Genomic DNA, 22,923 nt, shown 5'->3' with positions numbered 1-22,923 from the left:
GACTAAAGAGGAGAGGCAAAAGGAGAGGCAGTGCTTCTGTGTTAAATCCTCTGTAGCTTTTTAGGAAAATGTGTAATTCAGAAACAGGTAAATGTAATCAGGTAAAGCATTTAACTATCAAGACTTTGCTGCTTTGTAGATGGTATCTAATAGTTCTAAATTTGAGTAATGAAATGAGTATTTACTTTTGGCTTTTAACTAGGATTTGAAAAGAAAAGCAGGAATGCAACAACGTTTTCTTGTTATTAATATAAACATGAGTTAAATCTACAAAACATTTTTTCCTGTTTGATCAAATGTTATTGTGGCCTGTGAAACCCCTGGAAAATATTTAGCCCTGAATTTGTCTGCAGAGAGTTGTATAGAAACATCTAAGAAAAGGCATAGAAATTATTCAGATGGGGTGTGGAATAAAGAGCCTGTAATCTCTAGAAATTCCTGGTGTTTCTAGAAAATTAAAACCCATAGTCCTGGGGTTTCTACCCAACATGCTACAGGGCCAAGGCCAGAGAAAGGCAACCTAGGCAGCTGTGGTGTATGTGTTAAAAAGTGTTACAGAGCTCTTGTCCATAGCTTAAAAAACCCCAAAACAATCCTACAAACTAAAAAGCAGCCTGACATCAGCCTTGCTGAAGAATGATTTGATGGATAAAAATGGCATCTAAAGACCTAGTGAAACATGCTTTCTAAAAATGACTTTCATATGATAATTTGGCATTATTTTTGAAAATTGTGGGGAAAAGGCAATATCCCTCACATATGAACAACTCCCTGCCTTGACATATGAGTGAACTTCACAACAGGCCTGTCTTCATCTTTATTTCAAGAGCTTTGTGGAAATATGGTGCCGCTGTTCAATGACTGAGGAATGTTTATAAATTCAGCATACACATATCATCTACTAAATATAAATGTGACTGACATGCTACCTTATAAGCCTCCCATCTCAGCATAGGAATGGGTGATAATAGAATGCATTAAAAACACTCCAAGTTACTCTTGGTAAATTTAAAAAAAAAACAACCCAAACCTAAACTAACAAAACAAAAAGCACTATCATAAACTTAGTATTTTGGTTTTGGCTCCATCATTTCTTAGAAATAAATTGACCTTGCACCATGCTAATGTTGCTATTAAAGTACTGTATAGTGGTACCGTATCCTGCTGGAGAAAGGCCCAGGTGCTTCATTCTGTTCTTCACGAGTTCAGCGAGCTCCTGCCTTTCTGACCTCCTGTAGAGGTTCATTCTCTGCTGGTTGATCTTCTCAGCAGTTTTAGCAGAGTGCCTGGGGGCCCTCCTGCTCAGGCGCCGTGCCCACTGCATGCTCTTCCTCCGCAGCAGCGGGTGGTCGGACTGGTCGCTGGATGTTGAGTTCCGGTGATTCCCGCGGCAGCTGAACTGCTCTTTGGTGTCTTTGGTGTCCTCCCATTCCTCCACGCTGATGGAGATTTGAGACTTGAAAGGAAAAGGACAAGAGAGATGAAGGGCTGTATTAGATGGAAGCAGATGAAGATGTTCTCTTTCCGACAGTGCAGTCGGACATGGGGTTTGGCTGCAATGGAGCTGAGGGGATTCAGCTCTTTGTACTTAGCAAGTGTTCCTGAACTGGGCACCTTTACTAGACTTTGACTTTTCATGTAAAAAGCTCATTTATGATATAAATGCTTTTATCAAGTGCACAAGCAGATAAGTGTTACTTTGTGCCCAATTGCACTGTGATTCTGAGAAGAGCAGATTCAGCCTTCTGATACTGCCCTTCCTGAATCTAGGAATCATTTCTGAATAACTTTCTTCCCAGTCTGCATATTTTCAGAAATCTAAGTTGTGTAACTCTTTTTGCATGTGTGTTGTGGATTCATTAAGTAATGGTTCCACTTTGGCTGCACTGTTTTCAGTACTCTCTTAAGACCACAGGTAGAACGTGCCTGTTAACTGTGTTTCAAATTTCCAGGTCTTCCTGACCCTCCAGCACATATGAAATTAGGATGCAGTGACCTTCAATGTGATTCAGGGCACCTCTTGTGAAAGCAGTAATTGATTCCTACCATAAAGACTAGTGATATTACTCATGTAGGGACAAATCCCTCCCAATAATTAAGAGCCAAAATGTGTTGCTCTGTTGCTGTGTTTTCCTTATGCAACCCAAGACCAATGGTATGTGCATGTACAAGTACTGAAATAACACAGGTGGATGGACTCTGCATTTCTACCATACAAATATTCCTAGAGAACATAAGAGGAAACATTTCAAAAGATAACTTTAGTTATAATTTTTTTCAATGTGTACTTTAGATTTAATGAGTAGTTTAATTTCTAGTTTCAAAACCCCTCCCTTAACAATCCTGAGTTCCTCTTGTGCTATTTGAATGTTTTTTATTGACACTGGAGCAAAGTGCTTGCTGGTGTCAGTACAAGCACATTACCAAGCTACTGGTCACCAATTTCAGTGTGGTGAGTGTTTAAATTAAATACATAAAGTATAAAAAATATGATGTAAATGAACAGGCAGAGCTTATGTGAACCCCTTCAAACAGAATACGCTGGTAGTGATCAGCAAATAAAGCAAATTTAACAGAGGAGCTACTGAATGTCCTTTTCCCACTAACATGATATCGAAAGCAAAATTCTGTTGACCTCATCAGTAGAATACAACCTTTCTGTAAGAAGCTCACCATAGAATCTGTGAGGTTTCTGGGGTCCATAAAACAGTATTTTATATGAGTAAGCTGGATACACTGTGAAAGACACTTGTATTTTTCACTATTAAATAAACTAGCTTTTATCTGTGTGAAAGAAAAAAGCAACAAACAAACCCAATCAAACCCCATAATTAAAAAGAACATTACAGATATTTGTCTCGTAGCACTTCAAGTAAAACTGCATTTTTAATATTCTAGACTAGGATCTTTCAATAAGCCTTGAGTAAAGACCAGCTAATTTATTGAGGCTCTTTAGCTTAGTCTGCAATAGAAAAGGGATTTATTTTTCTTTTTTTGTTAACAACCTGATTTTTTTAAGTTTTGTTACTGACTCTGCTGAGGTTCGGGAAGAAGAGAGAACCTGGATCCCTTTGAACAGGAATGCAATTTGATTTTGGTGTTTGTTAGACTGTCATTTTGGGTTTGTGGACATTTTACAACAAGGACTAAGATAGGCAGAGTACACTCCATATGAAAAAGTGCTACTTATGGGTAGGAAGGAGCTATTTGGTATGAACAAATTGGATACTAACTGAGTGTAGAGGATGGTCTTGTTTTGCCTTTCTTCCTGCCTACATTGGCAGCTCTCCTTGTCAAAAACAAATAGCCAGACTTGCTGGCAGCAGTAGTGTAAAGGCAGAGACCAATCATCATCAATCACTACAGGAGGGTAAGTCACTTCTTGAGCCAGAGATTGAATGAGAGAGGCCAAGTGAAAGAACAAGTATTTTGTTTCTGTTAATCTGTAAATCCTTAGCTTGAAGTTTTGAAACACTGACATAGGTAAGCTGAAAGCACAAAGGAAAGTGATAAAGCTAAATATTTATTTCAGCAATGATGAAGTTTTTATCCTGCCTGTTGAGAAAGCTGTGCAGAATGGCCCTTTGCTGTACGCAAGAGGAAGAAATTCAGCTTTAAAGACAAAGCAAAATCACAGCCCAAACTCTCTTTCACAACAAGAAAGTGTGTCTGCCAGTGGCAGCTGTTTACCACACAGTGCAAAATACTTCTGTGTGTCCCCCTCTGTTTCAACCAGTCTTGAACTTAATTTAAAAATATTTGTTTAACTATCATAACTATCATTGAGGCTTGATTGTTTTCATTGAATTTCATTTTCTTGTTTCATAGTAGATAAATGCATGAGAAGCATAACTGATGACATGGTGTCACTCCTGTGCCTTTAACAGGAGTGACACACTTTCCTTTAAACCCTTGGTTTTGATTGCTGTTTGTTTTTTAAAGGCAGGTTCCTGTCTCCCATATCCCACTGGGTGCCCTGAAGGGTGTGATTGCTCACTTGTGCTGCCAGACAGCTGTGACCTACTCAGGCATCATGCTCTAATAGAATGTTTCATGCCCTAAAATCTAAACATTAGGCTGGTCAACACGTGGCAGGAATGGGAATGTAGTCACAGACACACCAGTGTACATATTTGAGATGATGTTAATTGAGATGTCTGTGCTGATAACACCAAACACTGATTAACTTCAGATTTTTGCTCCTTTGCCTTGCTGCTCCCTGGGAGCTGTGTGGAAGACGTGAAATAGTTTGAAGGTGTAGTTTCAACTGTTCCATTCTGAAGCAGTGCCTTATTTTTTACCTTACTGCAAGTTCTATACTAAATTTTACTGCTCTGAAAGAATGCTACTTGCATCCAGGGCTCTAGACATGCTTTTCTGCTCCAAAAGCTGTCTAAACCCTTGTTAAGTACAGCCGTATTTTTCTTTTGTGATAAACTTGGGGATTTTGCTCCACTAGCATTTAATGTCTGTAAACTTAAGGCTTTTACCACATGATCTTTTCAGTGTAAAGATGATTTGTTACCTTCAGAATTCAACAGGAGCAGGCCCAAAAGGAACCAGAATTCCACAGGGCATCTTTGAAATTCCCAGTCCATCAGCTTTCAGATTTTAAAGCCGTTTGTGTTCAGAACAGTGTTGCTTTAAGATCCATTTACTCAAGGATGATCCATTGCACAGTTCCATTTGCTCTGAGGATTTTACTCCCACAATTGAACCTAATGTACAGTTTCTGGCTGGGATTGAGTTAGATTCTTCATAGCAGTCTGTATGGGGCTGTGTTTTGGATTTGTGATGATAATGTGTTAATAATGGGGATGGTTTTGTTAGTGCTGAGTGGTGCTTACACCGAGCCAAGGCATTTTCTGCTTCTCACCCATCCCAGCAGCAAGTGGGCTGGCGAGAGCACAAGAAGGTGGGAGGGGACACAGCCGGGACACCTGATCCCAAATGACCAAAGTGATATCCCTTATCCAGGGTGCTTTGCTCACATAGATGAAGGAATGAGATGCTTGATGGCGCTCTGCTTTCCTGGAGATGGCCAAACACCCCCTACCCATCAGAAGTGAGAAGAAACTCTTTGCTTTGATTTCACACACAGCTTTTACGTAAGTTATCAAACTGCCTTTACCTGAGCCTAAGAGAGTTCTCCCTTTCAGCCTCTCCGTTTTCTCCCCATCCCACCTCGGGGGGATCAAGCAAGCCAGCAGCTGTGTGAGGCTTGCTTCAACCAGGACACCCAGAAACAGGCAGGCAACAAGCAAATACTTACTTGTGAAGCCATTTCTCGTGACTGACAAAGGAAGGGGAAAAAGAAAACAAAAGACAATTTAAACAGAAGTGAATCTAAAGAAACAAATATGGACTATTAAACAGGAGCCACAGAAAAGCAGCCATACAGGTAATGAAAAAAGATTTTGTATCTCTTTTTTATACTTTTGAGTGTAGTGGAAATGGTTTGGGTCATAGGTGTGATAGTCATTGAGAGGCAGGCTAGATTCACTTCTTATTTAGTTACTGGGTCACTAAAAACTTGCTTTATTTTTAAAGAAGTTATGAGTATCTGTCAGTGAAGTGAGAATTTCTAATTGCATACTGAAAAAGGGAGTGCCAAAGGATAAACTGTACATATTAAATAATATTTAACTGTACATATTAAATATATTGGCATATGTTGTCCACGTGACTCAAGTTACCCATGTTATTACCTGAGAGCATCCAGGTATGTGCAGCACAAATTTAGCTTCTTCTGTATGTTTAAACTCAAATTGATCATCATGTTGAAGCTTCTCTGAGTTATAAACCTTCAAATTTATGGCTATAAGTTCATAGTTCCTGAGTAAAAAGAATGAACTACTTTTCTCTTATTTCCATTTTAAAGATCTTACCCCATGACATTCTTCTGGCTTAATGTATTGAAAAGTTAAAATGATAGCCCATGTTAATATTTCATTAGTGAAATAAGTAAAAAATTCCTTTCACTTCAAAATAAACACTTTGCACAAAGATTAGGGATTTCAGCATCTCTGTATTTGCAGGTCTCTATCCATAAAGGCCACAGATGCAGAGTAAGATGTTGTTCTTTTGTTTTCTGGGGAATAGGTAGGTGAGGGAAGATTTCCCTGCCCCTCTCTAGAAGGGAAAGGTTGTACAAATTCTGACTCGCTAAACAAGAAATTGCAGAAGTATTTGTGTGAAAATACCCCTAAAGGTCTGCAGAGACTTCAGCTTAGAAAGACCAACAACTGAATTTTCTTCACTTAATAAAGGAGGAGTGCCATTCTTCCACATTTGTCCAACACCTGACAGTTTGAAAATTCAACCAGGAGGTTTCTCCATCCTCCCTTCCTTAATCCTCTACCTGATTTAACTCAAATTCTTTGTGAGATTACTTGTGAAAGTTGATAGGAAGTAATAGCAGAACTCCTCATTCTTTTTTTTTTTTGGAGCTGAAGTTAAAAAGCCAGCCCTGAATGTGAGAATAAAGCATTGCCATGAATTTTATTTTATCCTTATTTAATGAATTCTTAAAATCTGGTATGTCCTCTGTTTTGTGGAAGGCTGTGACAGACCTTTTTTCCATATTAGCAGTAAGGCTGACTAAATGCTTCTCCAAGGAATGATTTTGATGGATTATGTTAAGGCTGCTACAGTTCAAAACACATGACTGCAGTGACAGAGTCCACTGGCTAAGCTGTAAAAGCCACCTGCAGAGAAAGTGATGGTCCACAAAGAAATATACCCATGAACTGGATGGGATCTTTTTATCACCCTTTTATAAAACTAACTTCCCCTAAATGTACTTCCTCAAGAGCAAATCTTGCCATTAAGCATTATATGCCTGAATGTTTTCTAATATTTTTCTGAAATATGGAAAACAAAATATAAGTTACCTATCTTGGAAATTAGTTTAAACTATGTCTGAGTATTTTAGAAGAAAGGACAGAGTTGTTGCTCACTGTTGCATTTGAAAGCCATGGTTTAATGAGATGGCAGTACTAATGGGCATGTAAACAAATGGATAATATATGACAGAAATCAAAGCTGCCCAAACAAATAAATTATGTTAAATAGTCAGGAAAAAGTATTAATGTCATTTTTTTATAAACAGGGAGATGGAGAAATGTACACATTTATGTGGCAAACACTGAAATACATATATAAAATATTACCACTGTTTGGCAGCTACATTTAGAGACATCCCACAATACTTCGAATAACATTAACTAGAAATGAGCAACAAGAGAATGAATTGGAAGGTCATGTGAGCAGTGAAATGCCACCTGTTTTGAGACATAGTGACACAGTGAAATGGCACCTGTTTTGTGTTTTGAGACATTGCTGGCCAGAGGGCCTGGTTAAGGGTTTGGTACAAACACTGCCGTTAGTGAGCACAGCGAGGTCAGAGCAGAGCTCGCTCCTGGCCGTGCCCAGCTGCCCCTTGGCTCCCATCCACCCATTCCCAGGAGGTGAGCACAGGAACCAAAGGCCAGGTGTCCCAGTACTGGCTCTGGGCACTGCTGGAGCCTGGGCTCAGCCTGGGTCAGTGTGACCAGCCAGGTGCCAGCAGAGGCCTCGTGCACTCTGCAGTCAAAGGCACAGAAAGCACGGTGACTGACCCACCTCAGATGTTGTGAGCTTCTGGGATTCTGTCCTGTAGACTCCAATTGGAATGTCTCCTGTGGAGGAACAAAGCTTCTGATACAGTCTGGCATATGTCCTAATCCACAGATCCTCTTCTGTGATTTTCATCTGAGCAAATAATAATAGGAGGGAGGACCTTTAATTCTTGAGCATTTATCACTTGTTCACTATGCTACTCATGGAAAAAAAACCTAAACACTAGCTGGTAATTATCCCATTGTAGTAATTATCCCATTTGCTATACAACAAATCTGCAACTTCTATTGAGGTTGTCAGACTGTTTCTTTTGCTTTCTCCCTGTTTAGAAGACATTGTAGTGGAAGCAGTTTAGCATTATGAACTTCTGGTCTTAAGATTACTTAAAATTTACATGGCAGCCTTTACCCAGTGTCTATTTTCGACTAAAAATATAAATGAATAAACTAAATATTGCCAGCAATAAGAAACTGGTGTGGACAGACTGGAATGCATGAGTATTTTGAATGTGAGTTTTGTCCACCGGACTGCAGGCTGAACATGGGGAGAGGAAGTAATACACTAAGCATAAGTGGCATAAGAAGTCTTACAATGAAGCTCATTTACTTCATTACTAGCTTTATTTTGAGATTTATGAGTTCCCTTTTAGAGATTCAATTGTACTTTCAAGTGTTCTTACATTCACTGTAACGAAGCTTAATGATTGACTAAGAAATACATGATTTATATTTAAACAACTTTTTTTAAACCATCATTGATACCTTTCTGCCATTCTTTATAGATGGTCACAAAAGCAACTTGTAAATAACTCAACTTGTAGTGATCTGTTTGCTACCCAGAGTATAGTGGGAGTAAACAGAAAAGTGGGGTTTATTTTAGTAAAAATTACTTCCATTGTGGTTTTATGTGTGTATATATGCAGCTAAATTGCGTTGGGAAATATTGACATATATAATAACAAGATTACATTTGACCTCAAACTCCTAGTCATTTAATACATGTGATCTTTATGTCAAAACTACTCATGCCCTTTATTACCCATAGGAATGGGGACTGGGAGATAACCCCAGGCTGCACAATACAGGTAGTGCTTCCTGGTTTTTAAATACTTAATTTTTACACTGGTTGTTGAACTGCCATTGCTATTTCATATAAAATGCACTATTCCTGTGTTTTCCTGACTTTCCAATTTTCTGCTGAATAGAATGCATTGTGTTTTCTCAGGGAGATTTTTTTTTTCCTATGGAACTAAAAATGGGTATGTTTTTTGTTTAATTTCCTCGTTTTCTCCCTGATGAAAAAGGAAACAGATGGCCTTCCTTGAACTTTCACAAAAGGAAATGCCATACAAAGAAAGTTGAAGTATTTTGCAGACAGTACAGAATCTTCTCTGGTACTCTGTACTGATTGGGTTTTTTTAATAACTTACAGAACAAAGAAACCCAGATCCTGGTGTGGTGTCAAGTCCCAGCAGAAGTCTTGTGATAGAAATCATATAATCTTTCACAAATGACTGCAAGATATTTTAACAGGAGAGACAGAAAAGAAAGAAAAAAAAGCTTTAATGAACAGAGGAGTAAGCAACCATTAGCACTACGTATGACTTTAAAGGAATTCTACATCTGTGTTTACAGTCCACCTCTTTAAGTATCTTAATCACTGTAGGAATACCTATCCCTTTCTTTTAGCTGAATTTACTTACATAAAGGAAGTTTTCCTAAATTGGCTCTGCATGTGCATGCAATGAATGTACAAGATTCAGCAGACTAAGGCATAACAAGGCACGGGAAAAGCAAAGATGGATGTGTCAGTGGAGTGAGGCGTTAGCCCTACGAGGTGTGAAATTATAATGAACTCTTCTGTGCAAAAGAAGCACTGGCAGATGTTAGATGGCTCTGCAGTCCTCACTGGGTCCCTCTGAGGTGACACTGCTATTATTTTATTCAAATGAATAATGTGAAGGCTCTTTCAGGCTTGATATGCGTGTTGCTCTGCTAAACAGTGTGTTGCTGTTGGTTAAAAGGCAGAGATTTAGTTTAGTGTAGAAGTGCAGACTAAGACCAGGAACGGACATGGGAGCAGCTAAAATCACGAATGTTTCTCCTCCTGGGTTGGGCTGCTGGAATGAGAGGGCCATGGGGGTGCTCTTCTAGCTGTGGCTGAGCTGTTCTTTGCACCTGTACTCACTCAGGTGTAGCAGGGCAGCATTGCAGTCCTTGGAACGCAGCACACTGTAGCTCTGCTGGCTTCATGCAAATGCATAGCTAACCAAGAGGTTTTCACAAAGAAATACCTCACAAAGGTATTACAGAAATCCTTTAGAGCTAAAGAATCTGGATTTGTTCAAACTCAGAAGCTAGATGGTTTCATTTGATACATAGTGATTCAACTATTTTAATTTTTGTACTGGTAATCTCCCAGTTGTGATGGGCTAAATACCAAGGAGCATCTCTAATAAAATTTGTTTGCAAATTAAACATGTTTGTTATCTTAGCAGCATCATTTCTGCCATGGAATTTTCATAAATTAACATGTTAATTTAGATTAACAAGTTTATTCATCAGGATTTGCAAGACCAAGTTTTCATTTTTCAGTCACTGTCCTAAAGATAATTAAAAGGCTTTTCTTTCAGCCTATAATGGGAAGCACCAGCTGAACCCTGATGTGCCCCATGTCATTTGCTCTGTTTCTTGCAGAAGAAAAAGACAGAAAATGGGACTGTGAAAAAGAAAAAAGAGCTGCTGTTATAGAATTTCTAACTTGGAGTAAGAAAGATAATTCTAGAAAAATGACAATTCACCTATGAGCAGTAACAGTTCAAAGGAGGACGGGTGGAATTAAAGTGACAATGAACGTGTGAGGCTTTTTGTTTCAAACACTTTCTGGTGAATGGTGTTACTCTGTCAAGTCATTACATGATTATTCATGCCTAGGAGCAAATATAAAATATTGAAGTCACTTATGTGCTGGCAGGGGCTGCTGATGATTAACAGATCTGTTTCTATAGATATGTCTTTGGTATTTTTACTGTATTTACTATATTATTTACTATGTTTTACTATATTTCTTTTTTAATATTGTGGTATGTGATGCTGATATTCTGGGGCATGATTATGAAATGTTTTATATGCAAATACCTTTATTTCTAGAACCTTAAAATATGTATGCCCATATACATGACTGGTTTATATATTAATGGCTTCTTGTGAAAAGTTTAGCTCCAGGAATTTTTCTGTTTATGCTGGATTTGCCTTCAGGAAATTGATTTGGAAGTAGAATTGTGAGGAAAGAACACCTTTCATGCACCAAATCACCGAGTAAATTAATTTCCCTGAAAGGACGTTTTCCACCTGAGTACTAAAGCTCCACAGGCTATCCCCAGGTAGAGGCAAGGCAGGAGGCTGCTCAGGTGAGTGGATGATCTGGGCCATGGTGATTTTCCTGCTCATGTTGTGTGCCTTGATCCTTGCAGGGTGGTGCTGGGGGCTGCTCCTTGGGCATCCTGGTGTGTCAGTGTGCAGAAATGTGGGCACTGCTGAAGGGTGAGCAATACTGGCCAATTTTCCACCCTGAAACTAGCAACTACTGCCTCAAATTGCCCTGACTGTATTTTCTGACATTTTTTCTTCAACTCTCTGAAGCTGTGCTCTTCCCTGATTCTCATGTCATCAATACTTCCTGGATTCTGAGCCACAAGGTTGAATTGCTGCCTATTCTTCCCCCACTGCCTCTTTGTAACCACTCAGTGCATCCCTTGCAAGGGCAAGCATGGCTTGCTTTACAGTGTAATGACACAGCCTCTGCAAGTCTAGTCAGCATGAGTTAGAGGAGAGGACACTATTTAGTAATTGAGGTCTTTATCAGCAAATGCAGGAGATTAATAAATTACATTTTAAAGTAATTCTGTTCCTTTCTGTTAGGGACATGATGTGTGGGCACTGTGTTTTTTATTGCAGAGTACAAGCATAATTATTCTATATAAACTGTAATTTATGTAGGCCTTATCCAAGCTATTTGACTGTGGAGAGGTACATTAACAGTATCACATTATGTAACCTCAGATTTTGTGCACTCACAGGGTGATTTTGGGATTGATAACTGAACTAATATGTTAAGCATGCTCCATTGTCTTTTGCCATTGACTGTTCCCAGTACAAACACATTTTAATGGATCCTATGGCAGAAAATAGGGTCATCTAGCAATTAAGCACAATAAAATGGATGGCAATACTTGTGTTAAGTCACATTTACTGTTCACCTGATAAAGCAGTGTGTCCAACATGCTGATGCTGAAAACCCTGCCAGCAGCAAAGGGCAGTCGAAACATAAATGCCAGATTGGATCCCTTCTCCCGCTCTTTCTGTTAAGGAATAAAACACAGAAAACATTTTTATTGACAGACTGTAACAAAAACATGAATAGATATCCTGAAAGAAGTCAAAAGTGTAAAATCCCTTTGCTCTCAACACAGTTTCTTCCTACAGGTATGCAGCATCTTTGTTCAACAGGTGCAGTTTTTCAGGCTGAAAGACATTGATCAATGTATATGTTGTTCTGTCACCACATCTCAAACTGCATGGGCATGTTCCACCCAATCAGTTTTAAAAGGATGGAAGGATATCAACTGTGCTTAGCTCCTGTTAACCTGCTCCAATTCCTTGGTGCTGACAGTGGACTGTCATCCTGGTCCAGCAAGTCTCCTAGGAACAGGAAACATGAACAGAATCTGGTACAAATGGAAGAAATGGCACAGGGGTCAATCAGTGCCCTGGTGCTGCTGGCCACACTCTTTGTGGTACTGACCAGGATGCCATTTGCCTTGTGGCCACCTGGACACACCCTGGCTCAGGCTGTCAACCAGCACCCCCATCCTTGAGCAGCTTTCCAGCCTCTCTGCCCCATCCTGCAGTGCTGCAGGAGGTGATTGTGACCCAAGGGCAGGGCCTGGCCCTTGGCCTTGCTGACCCTCATACAATGAAACCAGGCTGGTTTAGTTTCCTTCCATCTCTTCTACAGCCTTGCTTTTCCTTTATTCTTGCTTCAAAGAGAGCTGTGAGAAATATAATCCTACTTTCTTGGAAAGAGCAAATAGATTTTCTGGTGTTGATCTGGAACAACTTCCTACGAACCTGTCAGTTCAACAGTCAAATTTGTGTGCTAATTGCTTGTACAGCTTTAGAATTTATGTAAATTTTTAGAGATCTCTGTAAAATAAGATACCAATAATAAGAGGTACCAATCTCTTTTTATAACTCATAGGTCATTATTGCTTTTTATTACTTAATGTTAATTCAAATCTGATTAATACCTGAATTATATTAAAGAAAAGAAAATGGGGACAGGAAATAGGAGGCTCCATCCTGAAGGTTAAAAAAGCAACCTGGCTGTATGTAAATCACTGCATATATACTGGGCCATCCAGATAGATTTCTGCTCACCTAACATCTATGTCCTTATCCCCATGGAAGATACAAAATCATAGGACTGGGTTTGATTAAAAGACATAGGAACCTGTATTCATTTCAAAATGATCACTTACAACTTTAGAATTTTTATCAGCAACACCTGCAATATTTACTTGGAAAAAAACCATAGCGAACTGAAGTCTGAATCCTATCCAAAATGTTACAAAGGCTTTCTCTCAAGAAAGAGGGAGTGGTTATCTCATTTTTTTTCTTATGCAAGACAAATGGAGAACACAGATGTCAAGTTTAGAGTGTGGGTGTTTTGTTTTTCCTTTTCTCTGTTGTATAAAGGCCACTGCTTTCTCCTGTGTCAGTGCTGAGTTTACTGTCAGATTTATTTATCTCTAAAATGAGAAAAGTTGCAGCTGCAACAGCAGATGGACATCTGATTTGTGTATCTGTCTTCTGCAGCCCATTAGGTTGAAAAGCCAATTTTGCAAGTGTGTTTCACTGCTACCTCAAGGCAACTTGCCTGACACTCTCAGTCTTTCTGAAAATGAGGCGCTTAATGCAGAAATAACAAGCAACTGTATGTTTGACTGCTTTAGGTAATTTTTACTGGAGTTTTTAATTGCCTTTCATTTTGCATGAGGGAGTTCTGAAACATCAAATGAACTACAGCACCACCTGTGAAGTTCTTCCTGCAAATGTTAAGATGAAGTGACTGGGAAATATTAACAGCAGGCAACTGCAAGAGCAATCAAGAAAATGTTCTTTGTTTAAGATAATTTATCTACTTCTCTTTCAGCAGAGCATAGTTTGGATAGGAAGTTTATTAAATGTTCAGTTTCCAACCTATCTTCACAACTTTTGCACAATAAATTAATAAGATAGTCAAGAAGTTAAAGTATTTCCAGAATATTTGCTTGAAAAATTAAGGAGCCTATGTAAAGAAAGAAAGAACTGAGATAAAAAATCCTGGTTTCACTGCATTGAAATAGACAGCCCACAGAGAATTCCAGAATTCAACTGCAATTGGATTAAAGGAATATGTTAACGAACAATTTCAAAATCCCTGTCAGTCACAGTACACCAAGACATTAAGCTTGGTTGAAACACAGTGTTGAAGGCCCCAGCCAGCTGCTGGCCCTTGTTGCCCTGAAACATTCCAGCCAGTTCTGGCTTATCCTTTGTGGATTTGCAACGGAGGGAGGAAGTGGAGGAGCCACAGGGGCAAACCTTAAGGGGCATTGGGGGTGGCATTATCCCAGCAAAGCCGAGCCTTCTGCCACAAACAGCTCCTCTGTAACTTTTGTCTGGTTTCCTCATAGCTCTCCAGGCTATGTCTCTGTCAGAACACCACCTAAACACAAAATCAAGCCCTCATGCCAAGATAACAAGTCACTAAAGGCCACCCAGATATTTACATCTTGTGTAAATAAGTACATGTAAGTGTGATACTCAGCTGAGTAAAAGATTTACTTCTCATCCTTATCCTCTCATCTACACAGGCTGAGTTTTTGCAGCATTCAATTCCTCTGTAAGAAACCACACTGCAAAGGTAAGTTTCTATGGAAAGGCTCTTTTTTTCCATGAAGTATTTATCAAAATTACCTGTGTGAATATTGTACAGTAAATAGTGAACTGTGAAATCCCCAAAATCTAGGAAATTTATGGTACAACTAGGGAAATGCAAATTATATGTTAAATCTGTATAATGGTAATGATTTTGGCATGAGTTCAAATTGACCAAGATATGTAAGATATCTGAGGTGCACCACTTGGGAGGGTACACAAGAGAACCCAGCAATCATACTGATTGATCGACTGATAGGGAGAAAGAAAAGAATATAGTGAAGGATTTCTGCCCTTGAAGACTGTCTCAGTGATATTATTTGTCTCTCACAAACTCAGAATACAGTGGGTAGATCAGATCACCAGGGAAGATTTGTGAGAAGGAGGATTGTTCTTGAGTTTAGAGACTTAAACAGATGCACAATATTACTTCCTATGCTCCACCTGTTTTAAGTAACAGTATTTTGAACAAGCAGATTAATTAATCTCCATACAGCCACAGTTCCACAATTTGAAAATGCCAAATATACATATCAAATATGAAGGTTTTAGGTAACATTTAAGTAGTATTGCTGTCCCTCTCATCGTTCTGACAGAGAGCAATTACTGTTCTCAAACCATCCCTTTAATGGCAATATCTCCCACAGATACACAGAAATGTGTACAGAAGACACGATTAGCTCCTTTAAAACTAAGAGGAATAAAAAATACATTACAATAAAAGCTGTATGTTTTAAGCATTTAGTCAGTCTAAAGATGTTCCGTGTTCGTTGCCTGGGTCAGCCTCTTGGACAACAACATCAGCTCTAAATATTTAATATCCAAAAATATTTCACTTTCCTTGAGCAAATTCCACCAGAGTTGGCTGATTAATATTATATTGTAAAATTATTAAATCAAAACAAACTTTATTCTTAAATGAGGGCAAATCTTTGGAAAAAAATTATCTTTTATGGTAGCTCTACAAACATAAATCATTTCACTGTTTCACTTGTTTTGAAATCTTTACTACAAAATCAGAAAAAGTAATAAAAATATAACATTTAAACTGAGGGCAGAGGGAGGCAAATCTCCTTACCTTTTCCAATTTGGACAGAGCAAGAGAATAGCAGTCTTTGGCTCTGAACTGCATGAATCTCATGTTGGCTGGGTGAGTTAGCTCTGTGATAATGCTTAGGCTGGAGAACAACCTGCATTTTAAAAGAATGTCGTGGTTATACTTCTAATCATAACAGATCACAAATGTAAGGCTCTGCATAAAGCTGCAGCTTGTGCTCATGTCTGTGTTTTAAATGAAGCCCGTGAAACTGTGGTGGGTCTGGGCCCAGTGAAATGCTGGTCCAACAGCAGAGGAAAATAAAACACATTCTCAGTAGAATTCACCAAGAAGCACACACTGAGCTCACAAAATACTTAAATGCTAGAAAAAACAACTTATTTCATTATTTTTTATTTAATGATTGGTACAATATGGCAAATCTGTAGGAAACAACAAAAAATGCAAAAGTTTAAAGCTTGTACTTAGTACCTGTTTGCATGTAAAGTATGACTGATTTATGTACCCTTTCCAGTTGGTTCATCTTTTTTGAGGTCTGTTTGTATGCTGTGACTACAGTCTGAGCAATATAGATGAAAAATGACACTTGTGGGAGTTGCTGAGAAAATGTATGTTTATGTATACTTATGTTCTCACTTTGAAATATTTACATATACAAAATATTTATAACTTAACACCAATTCAGGCTTCCAGTAACTAAAAGCAGTGAAGAAAGCTCAACTGTGAACTGGCTGAATTACACAGATTTTCAAGAAGCAGACTCCAGAGCCCCTCTTCAGCACTCAGGGTTTCCAGAAACAGAAAAAAAATCATAGTTTATGCTATTTAAATAAAGAACAAGTTGGAATTGAAGACATATTATTATTTAAATCTTTCCTCTACAGATTTGTGTCAGAAAATGAGATGTACATTTGTAGCCTCTTTCGCTGACCCTGGGAATACTGATCTACATTCAGCAAAAGGTAACTGAGTACAGCTGATAACTTGTAGTTACATCACTGACGTGGCCTGTGTCTCACTTTCCATTGAAGCAGCATTTGGTAAGTTGTGTCAAATGGAATTCAGGGCACCCTTTTGCAAGTCTTGTCCTTTTCCCTCACTTTTGCAGGGAGAAACATCAGTGAATTGGCAATTCACACAAAGCCTAAATGTGGGGAAATGTATATCCAGACTGTCTGCCAATATGTGTTAATCCCACATTGTATTTGAAAACTAACACTAGAGAATTCAGAATTAGGAGATATAGGAAATTAAAATCTGATCTCATGATAAAATATACACAGCAGGAAAAAATGCAGGCTGCTATGTTTCTCTTAAAGATGGTTTCATATCCTTCATCAAGATACGAAAACTGATTTATATTAGCAAATCAGTTTCAAAATTGATATTGGTGAAATATTGTACTTACAAGTGCCTTTTAGCTGAATTAGGGGAACTTGCTCTCCAGGAAATCAGGGGGAGATTACATCTTGCCCTGGGTGTAAGGCACACTGCCTGCCAGCTTTTATCACTGGAGCAGGCTCCTTCTGGGCAAAGATCTCTCTCTTATCACCCATTCTAGCAAGAAAGGACTGGATAGGGAAGAGAAAGCCCCCACCAGCCTGATGGAAGGCATGGCTTGCTACTGGACTCATATTTGGGTATCAGACAAGCAAGAGAAACATGTAGTTCTTTCCCAAACCACAAGGACAAACCCAGAAAATAATGCAATGCCATCACAGCACCTCATTTGGTTTATCTCTGAATTGGTGATGACAGCTAGATACCAGCCAAAACACTGACCTGTTAGGTGTACTGCTGGCTTCCTGCAGGATTTGAAAGAGGCTAACTAATAAAACTTTATAGTGGTACAGAACTACTGCCTGAGGAAATGTGCTGCTTTCCTGAGGAGGGCTCACACCTGTCTACATGGACTCAGTGGTTGGCTTCCTGTTTAATTTTAAGAAGTGAAAAGCATCTTAAGGTGTAGTCCAAGACTATTAATTTCTCCTTTTATTTTTAAGCAGTGATAACTTGTTCTTAGTCAGCGTGCCCATTTGAGTCACACTTCTGTACTCCTATGTCAGGTACGTCAGTGCTGTGTCACAGTTTTAATTGGGATGGCACAGCTTGCAGCCCTAAAGGTGCTAATAACCCTGTCCTTATAAACAATGCCTCTGCCTGCCAGGGTGGGGAGCACGCTCTCCTGGCAAAGCAGGATTGCTAATTATGTAAATCAAGGAATAAGGACACAACTGGTGTGTGAGAACTGCCAGCCTGGGCTGAGGAGCCTGGGTTACTGCAGCTCTCTGACGTGGCTTTTTCAGGCCTGAGTAGCTCACACCAGGGGTGTTTAGATCAGCCTGCACCCTCGGAATGGTTCCACTGGTGAGACCAAAGTGGAATCTTTGTCAGTGATGTGGTATCATTGAAAACAGCATATTAAATCCAGGGGTTTAAAATCCCCCTTTTAACACTACAGCTGGTGTCGAGTGCTGTTGCTCTCTACCATGTCCAGTCTCTTCTTCATTACTTTCTGATATTATTAGCTATTCACAAGTAATGAAGAAGCTTTCAGTATGTTTTAAAGGTTATTTAGAAAACTATTTACCTTAGTGCAATATATGTAGTTTATCCTGTAGAACAGGTAAAGCCACTATCTTATGCCTCCTCCCAAAGCTTACTTATTTCTACAACTTTTATATAATATAAAAATGCAGTGAAATTATTATATGTGTTCTAGGGGAGGAAAAAACAAAACCACATTTATACAGTACACTATTTGTGCAAGTTTACCAAGTTTTATGAAAAAGTGTTCTTAAGTCTTAAACCAAAGTATTTCTTTTCATTTACTTTGATTGTAAATATGCAGTATTATAAGAATACTGAACCAGCCACAGAGTTTGTACACGAGTTAAAGCTGCCACCTAGTTGCAAACAGTGTGCAAGACAACTGAAGGAGTGTACAATAACATCTAATGGCATACCTATAATATGTAATTTGTTTGTTACAAAGCAAAACACAACTAGGGGAGAAACCAATTGGTTTTAGTTTAGAAGTTTTACTTTTGATACCACTCCTTTTTCCATCTGGGGATAAACTGTATTTCAGAAAAACTGACATATGTGAGAAACCTTGGTGAGTACCCTAGCACTGTGGTTAGGAGTAGATGTGAGTGATGCACAGATGAAGTTCAATTATAGGTTCAACCCCAATTTCATAGGTGTGAGTATGAATCACACACCTGTGCAAGTATCAGGTACCAATTCAGAACCTGAAATGTTGGAAAAAGACAGAATTAATGATTCTTGTGCAATGCAGATTTTGCTTCCTTTGAGCACATGCAGAAATGCAAAGAGCATTTAACTGCATTGTCACAGAGCTGCATTTACAAAAAAAAGCTCCATTGTAGTTTAACGAGCTCAGTTTTCTAAACCACTGGATTCAAATCGATTTACTGTGCATCTCTTTCTGGTCTTTTGAGGAAGGTTTGACACAGGTAAAACAGGTAATTGCAATAAAAGCAACATTGAATCATTCCAGGTCTTATTAGAATGAACACCAGGAAGTGCTAGGCTTAAGCCCCAAATCAGGGAGGCATTTCACAGCTGATTCTGTACTGTGTTTTGTTTTGTGTGAGATTTTGGGGATGTTTTCATTAAGAAAATAATATTTGTCTCCGCTCAAAGTGACACATTTTCTTCATACTCACTGAACCAAGATATTGAACACCAAGGCTTTAATGAGGAGAGTTCTCAAAAGGAACAGCAAATCTCATTTTCATCACAGCCTCCTCAGCCTCTTTACTAGACTGACCATACTATACTCTTGACTCTTGGTAAGTTACTGTCATATGTAATGTTGTATATATGTGCCTAAAAACCTAACTTTTGTGCAAAACTAAATATTCAAAATGTGAACACTTACTACTAACTTCACAGCGATGCAGTGCTTACCTTTCAGCATTAGAAGGATCTGCTTTTCATACAGGCCTTAGCATTATTGTGAATTTTCTTTTCTCAACTATCTTTTGTCCCAAGTCTTCAAGAGCAACTTTATTTTCCTTCCTGTAAACCTGACAGCTAACTTGTAAAATGATTATCTGGTTTTGGGATGCAAAGCACTTCATCTGAACTTTCAGGAGAATACCTCAGGATTCTAAGTGAATTGCTAGGCAGGGTGGGGAAAAGTTTGCCTATGTAAGACACAAATTCATGCAAGGGAAAACTTAAGTAGAATAAAAAAAAAAAAAAGTTCTTGGCACAAGAGTCATCAAGTGTTTCACAGTTAATGAGAACGTGTAGATAGATTGCAAAAATGCTTTACCTGAAGAGGGTTTGGACATTCACAATAGTCTTGGCATCTGCCATGTAGTCTTCCTCAGCACTCATCGTGCTTTCCTTGTCCACCACCACCATATTAGCTGCAAAGGTGACCCCACACCTTAGTAAGTCATCTAGGCTTTTGTGAAGAGAAAGAGGGAGAAAGAAACAAGCAACTTAAATATGGAACACCTGAAAGATCAGCCATGGATGGCATCTGCAGATCAGCTGTGTAACAACTTCTAATATAATCAAGGACAACATCTCAATTGGTAGAAGAGAATATAGAATCTACTTCAGTAGGTTCTTACAGCCCCTCTCTTTTGTTAATGATACATTTATTTCAATTTATTTTTTTTAAATAAGCCTTTAATAGTTACTTGGGAACACTTTGGCCTTATCCACTGCAACAACTTGCTCCATTGCAGTTACATCTGACAATAGAAAAACCCAAACAAATGCTCCTGGTTGGTCATTCCCACAGATTTATTTTGGTTTCAAAATGTTAATAAATTAGCTGGAATGCTCTCAGGATGCTTTTATGAGCAGCTGCAGAGCAGCAGAACTTTGTGCACAGCTGGACAATGTTTGTGTGAAGCCCAACCACAGAAAGCACTCACAGACAGCTGAGTTACAGTTTTCATCATGCCTTGTAGCTTTGTCTCCAAAATGAAGCATGCTTCAGCTGTTTTAACAACATTTTCCATAGAGTCTAAGCACTTTTTGACAAGTGTGGTGGGTTTTTTTAACAATGTATTTTGGAAGAATTTATACCATTATTTTGGAAATTGTGCAATATCTTGAATGGTTGACTACAACAAAAGAAAAACTGATTTTATGTGATCTGTGAACAACTGCAATGCATAAGTAGAAGTCCAAAACTTTTTTCTGAGTAATCTGTATTTCTGCTTTTTCAGACTTTCAGGTGATCCCTGAAAATAGCAGCATATTCTGAAATACCCAGATTTTCCGCATTTCAATATTTCATAAGCTCAACATTATTCTTATTTCAGCAGTTACATTCAGCTGGCTTGTGCATAATTTGAAAAATGCTAATGTTAAAGTATTATAATTCTAATTCTCAGCTGCCTCTAACTAAAGGTTTCTCAAGATTGACTAGATTTCTACACAACTGTGAAATCTCTTCAGTTACAGATCTCAAATCCTACCCAAGGACTGGGGGACAGGTATCTACTATTTTACATATTTTGATGAAGTGCATCTCTGCTGTGAATTTTGGTAAACCTGTTTTTTTTTGTGAGCCATCTACTTCTAACGAAAAAAGAATGGTAAATGAAAGTCATTGCTTTGGTGGTTTTCTCTCAGAGATGATGATACTTAATTGCGGGTGAACAAATGATAAATATTTTAGATACTTATAGATAGTAGGTGGTACTTTGAGAATGTATTTTATACTCCTTAAATAACAAAGGAAAATTTGCACATTTTACAATGTATTTCTTATCTATAGATCAGATCTGTTAGTTGTAGAAGACTTAAAAACATGGTGAGGAAAACACAGGGAATATGTATGAACTATGTTTTTAGAAGTATTGTTATTGATGATAACACATGTCAAAAAAACCCTCTACAAACTACAGTTGCTTATTGCACCAGGAATTAAAGTGATTTTTGCATCAGAAAAGATGCAGAAGTTCATGCTGGTATTACTGTGAACTTCTGAATTCTGAATAATCACTTATTCCAAAGACTACATGCTTCATTTTTTCAAAACTGTATTTAATTCTGAAAGAACAACAAAACACATTAGGGAGGGATTTGGCAATTTCCATTTTGAAATAAACTCAGTAAATTTAAAGAAAGTTCAATTTTTTTACATTAGTAAAATAGGTTAACATCTGAGTTATTAATTATTTTGAATACTTTGAGTATTCCCTCTTGAGTATACATTTTGATGCCATTTGGGTTTTGTCTTTTTCCTTTTATATTACCTCCTTACTAAAATTATCTCATGTTCATTTCCAGGTTGGGAAAAAGGCAACAATTTAATTATTCTCCCATTATGAGTTCTTTTTATACTTAATATGTAATTAAGAGTTAATGAAGTAGTAAATATTAATAGCCTGTGACATTTTCTTGCTTTATAGGAGAGAATGTGAAGTAAACAACCTTTCTGTGGGCTCTTTGTGAACCTTGCAAGAACTTGGTATCACCAAGGTAGACCTGTACCTCTATCACTATTAGAAGCAGGAAATAAGCTTTTTGATTTCTACAGGGGGGAATTAATATTATGGGCTTGCAGCCCCAGTTCAGCATTCACTATGTAGTGAAGCAGTTTTCTTTAAATTTACAATCTACACAGAGGAGTTTACTAAAATATTAATGAGTCCTTGCTCTTCTCTTGTTTCTGCCTGATTTTCACATTGAAATTCTGTTGCTAAACCTATATCCATAAACATATATTAGCAGAGGTGAAGACAGAAATGTAGGAGTAAGTGATAATTTAAGTAGTGGAAGATGAAGACTTTTGGACACATTCAAGACTGTTTACATCCTGTAGCTATCTTTACAAAACCTGAGTCAATGAATTCCAACAAATTTTAACTCAGTACAGACTGACACTAGAATCAGGGCTATAATCTGTTCATTTGTAGAAGCATATGAACTCACCTAAGTGTTAATCTTATGTTTTTGAACATATTAACCTGTGCTCCCTGTCATGCTTTTCCTTAATGAGCTCCTTAATAAATCAGAAATTTGAAATCCCAAATTACAGCACACAGACACAGACTATGCATGCAGAAAGCTCATCTCCAACTACAACACGCACCCACCAGAACATGCAATGACGAGACACACAACAAACCACTGAGACTACAAAGGTAAGTTTGCTAACAGTTATTTCACCTACTTGTCGATAGAGCCCACCATGTAGTAAACCATTGGAAACCAACAGATTGCATCCAGAAAATGCATATCTGGCCTAAGCAGCAGATGGAATTA

At 38.2% G+C, this 22,923-nt stretch overlaps 1 protein-coding gene across 4 annotated transcripts in view; it reads right to left on the bottom strand.

Moving 5' to 3' along the window:
* KCNT2 (potassium sodium-activated channel subfamily T member 2) overlaps window positions 1-22,923 on the bottom strand; it is a 115,417-nt gene that overhangs the window by 4,509 nt on the left and 87,985 nt on the right. Inside the window, exons 22-29 of one of the 4 annotated variants that reach the window (XM_039726327.1) lie at window positions 22,832-22,903; window positions 19,964-20,098; window positions 15,679-15,790; window positions 11,879-11,980; window positions 9,050-9,133; window positions 7,624-7,752; window positions 5,273-5,293; window positions 1,156-1,456 (exon numbers count right to left, since the gene is read on the bottom strand). In XM_039726327.1, the coding sequence (XP_039582261.1) occupies window positions 1,156-1,456; window positions 5,273-5,293; window positions 7,624-7,752; window positions 9,050-9,133; window positions 11,879-11,980; window positions 15,679-15,790; window positions 19,964-20,098; window positions 22,832-22,903 (956 nt within the window). The remainder of the gene's footprint in view (window positions 1-1,155; window positions 1,457-5,272; window positions 5,294-7,623; window positions 7,753-9,049; window positions 9,134-11,878; window positions 11,981-15,678; window positions 15,791-19,963; window positions 20,099-22,831; window positions 22,904-22,923) is intronic. The other 3 variants (XM_039726328.1, XM_039726329.1, XM_039726330.1) reach the window with 3 other exon arrangements.

Source organism: Passer montanus, unplaced genomic scaffold (assembly GCF_014805655.1).
Source record: "Passer montanus isolate IOZ18808 unplaced genomic scaffold, ASM1480565v1 scaffold58, whole genome shotgun sequence".
In the NCBI taxonomy this organism is placed as follows: domain Eukaryota; kingdom Metazoa; phylum Chordata; class Aves; order Passeriformes; family Passeridae; genus Passer; species Passer montanus.
Note: the sequence above shows the minus strand (reverse complement) of the source record. Positions and strands in the feature narration are given on the sequence as shown.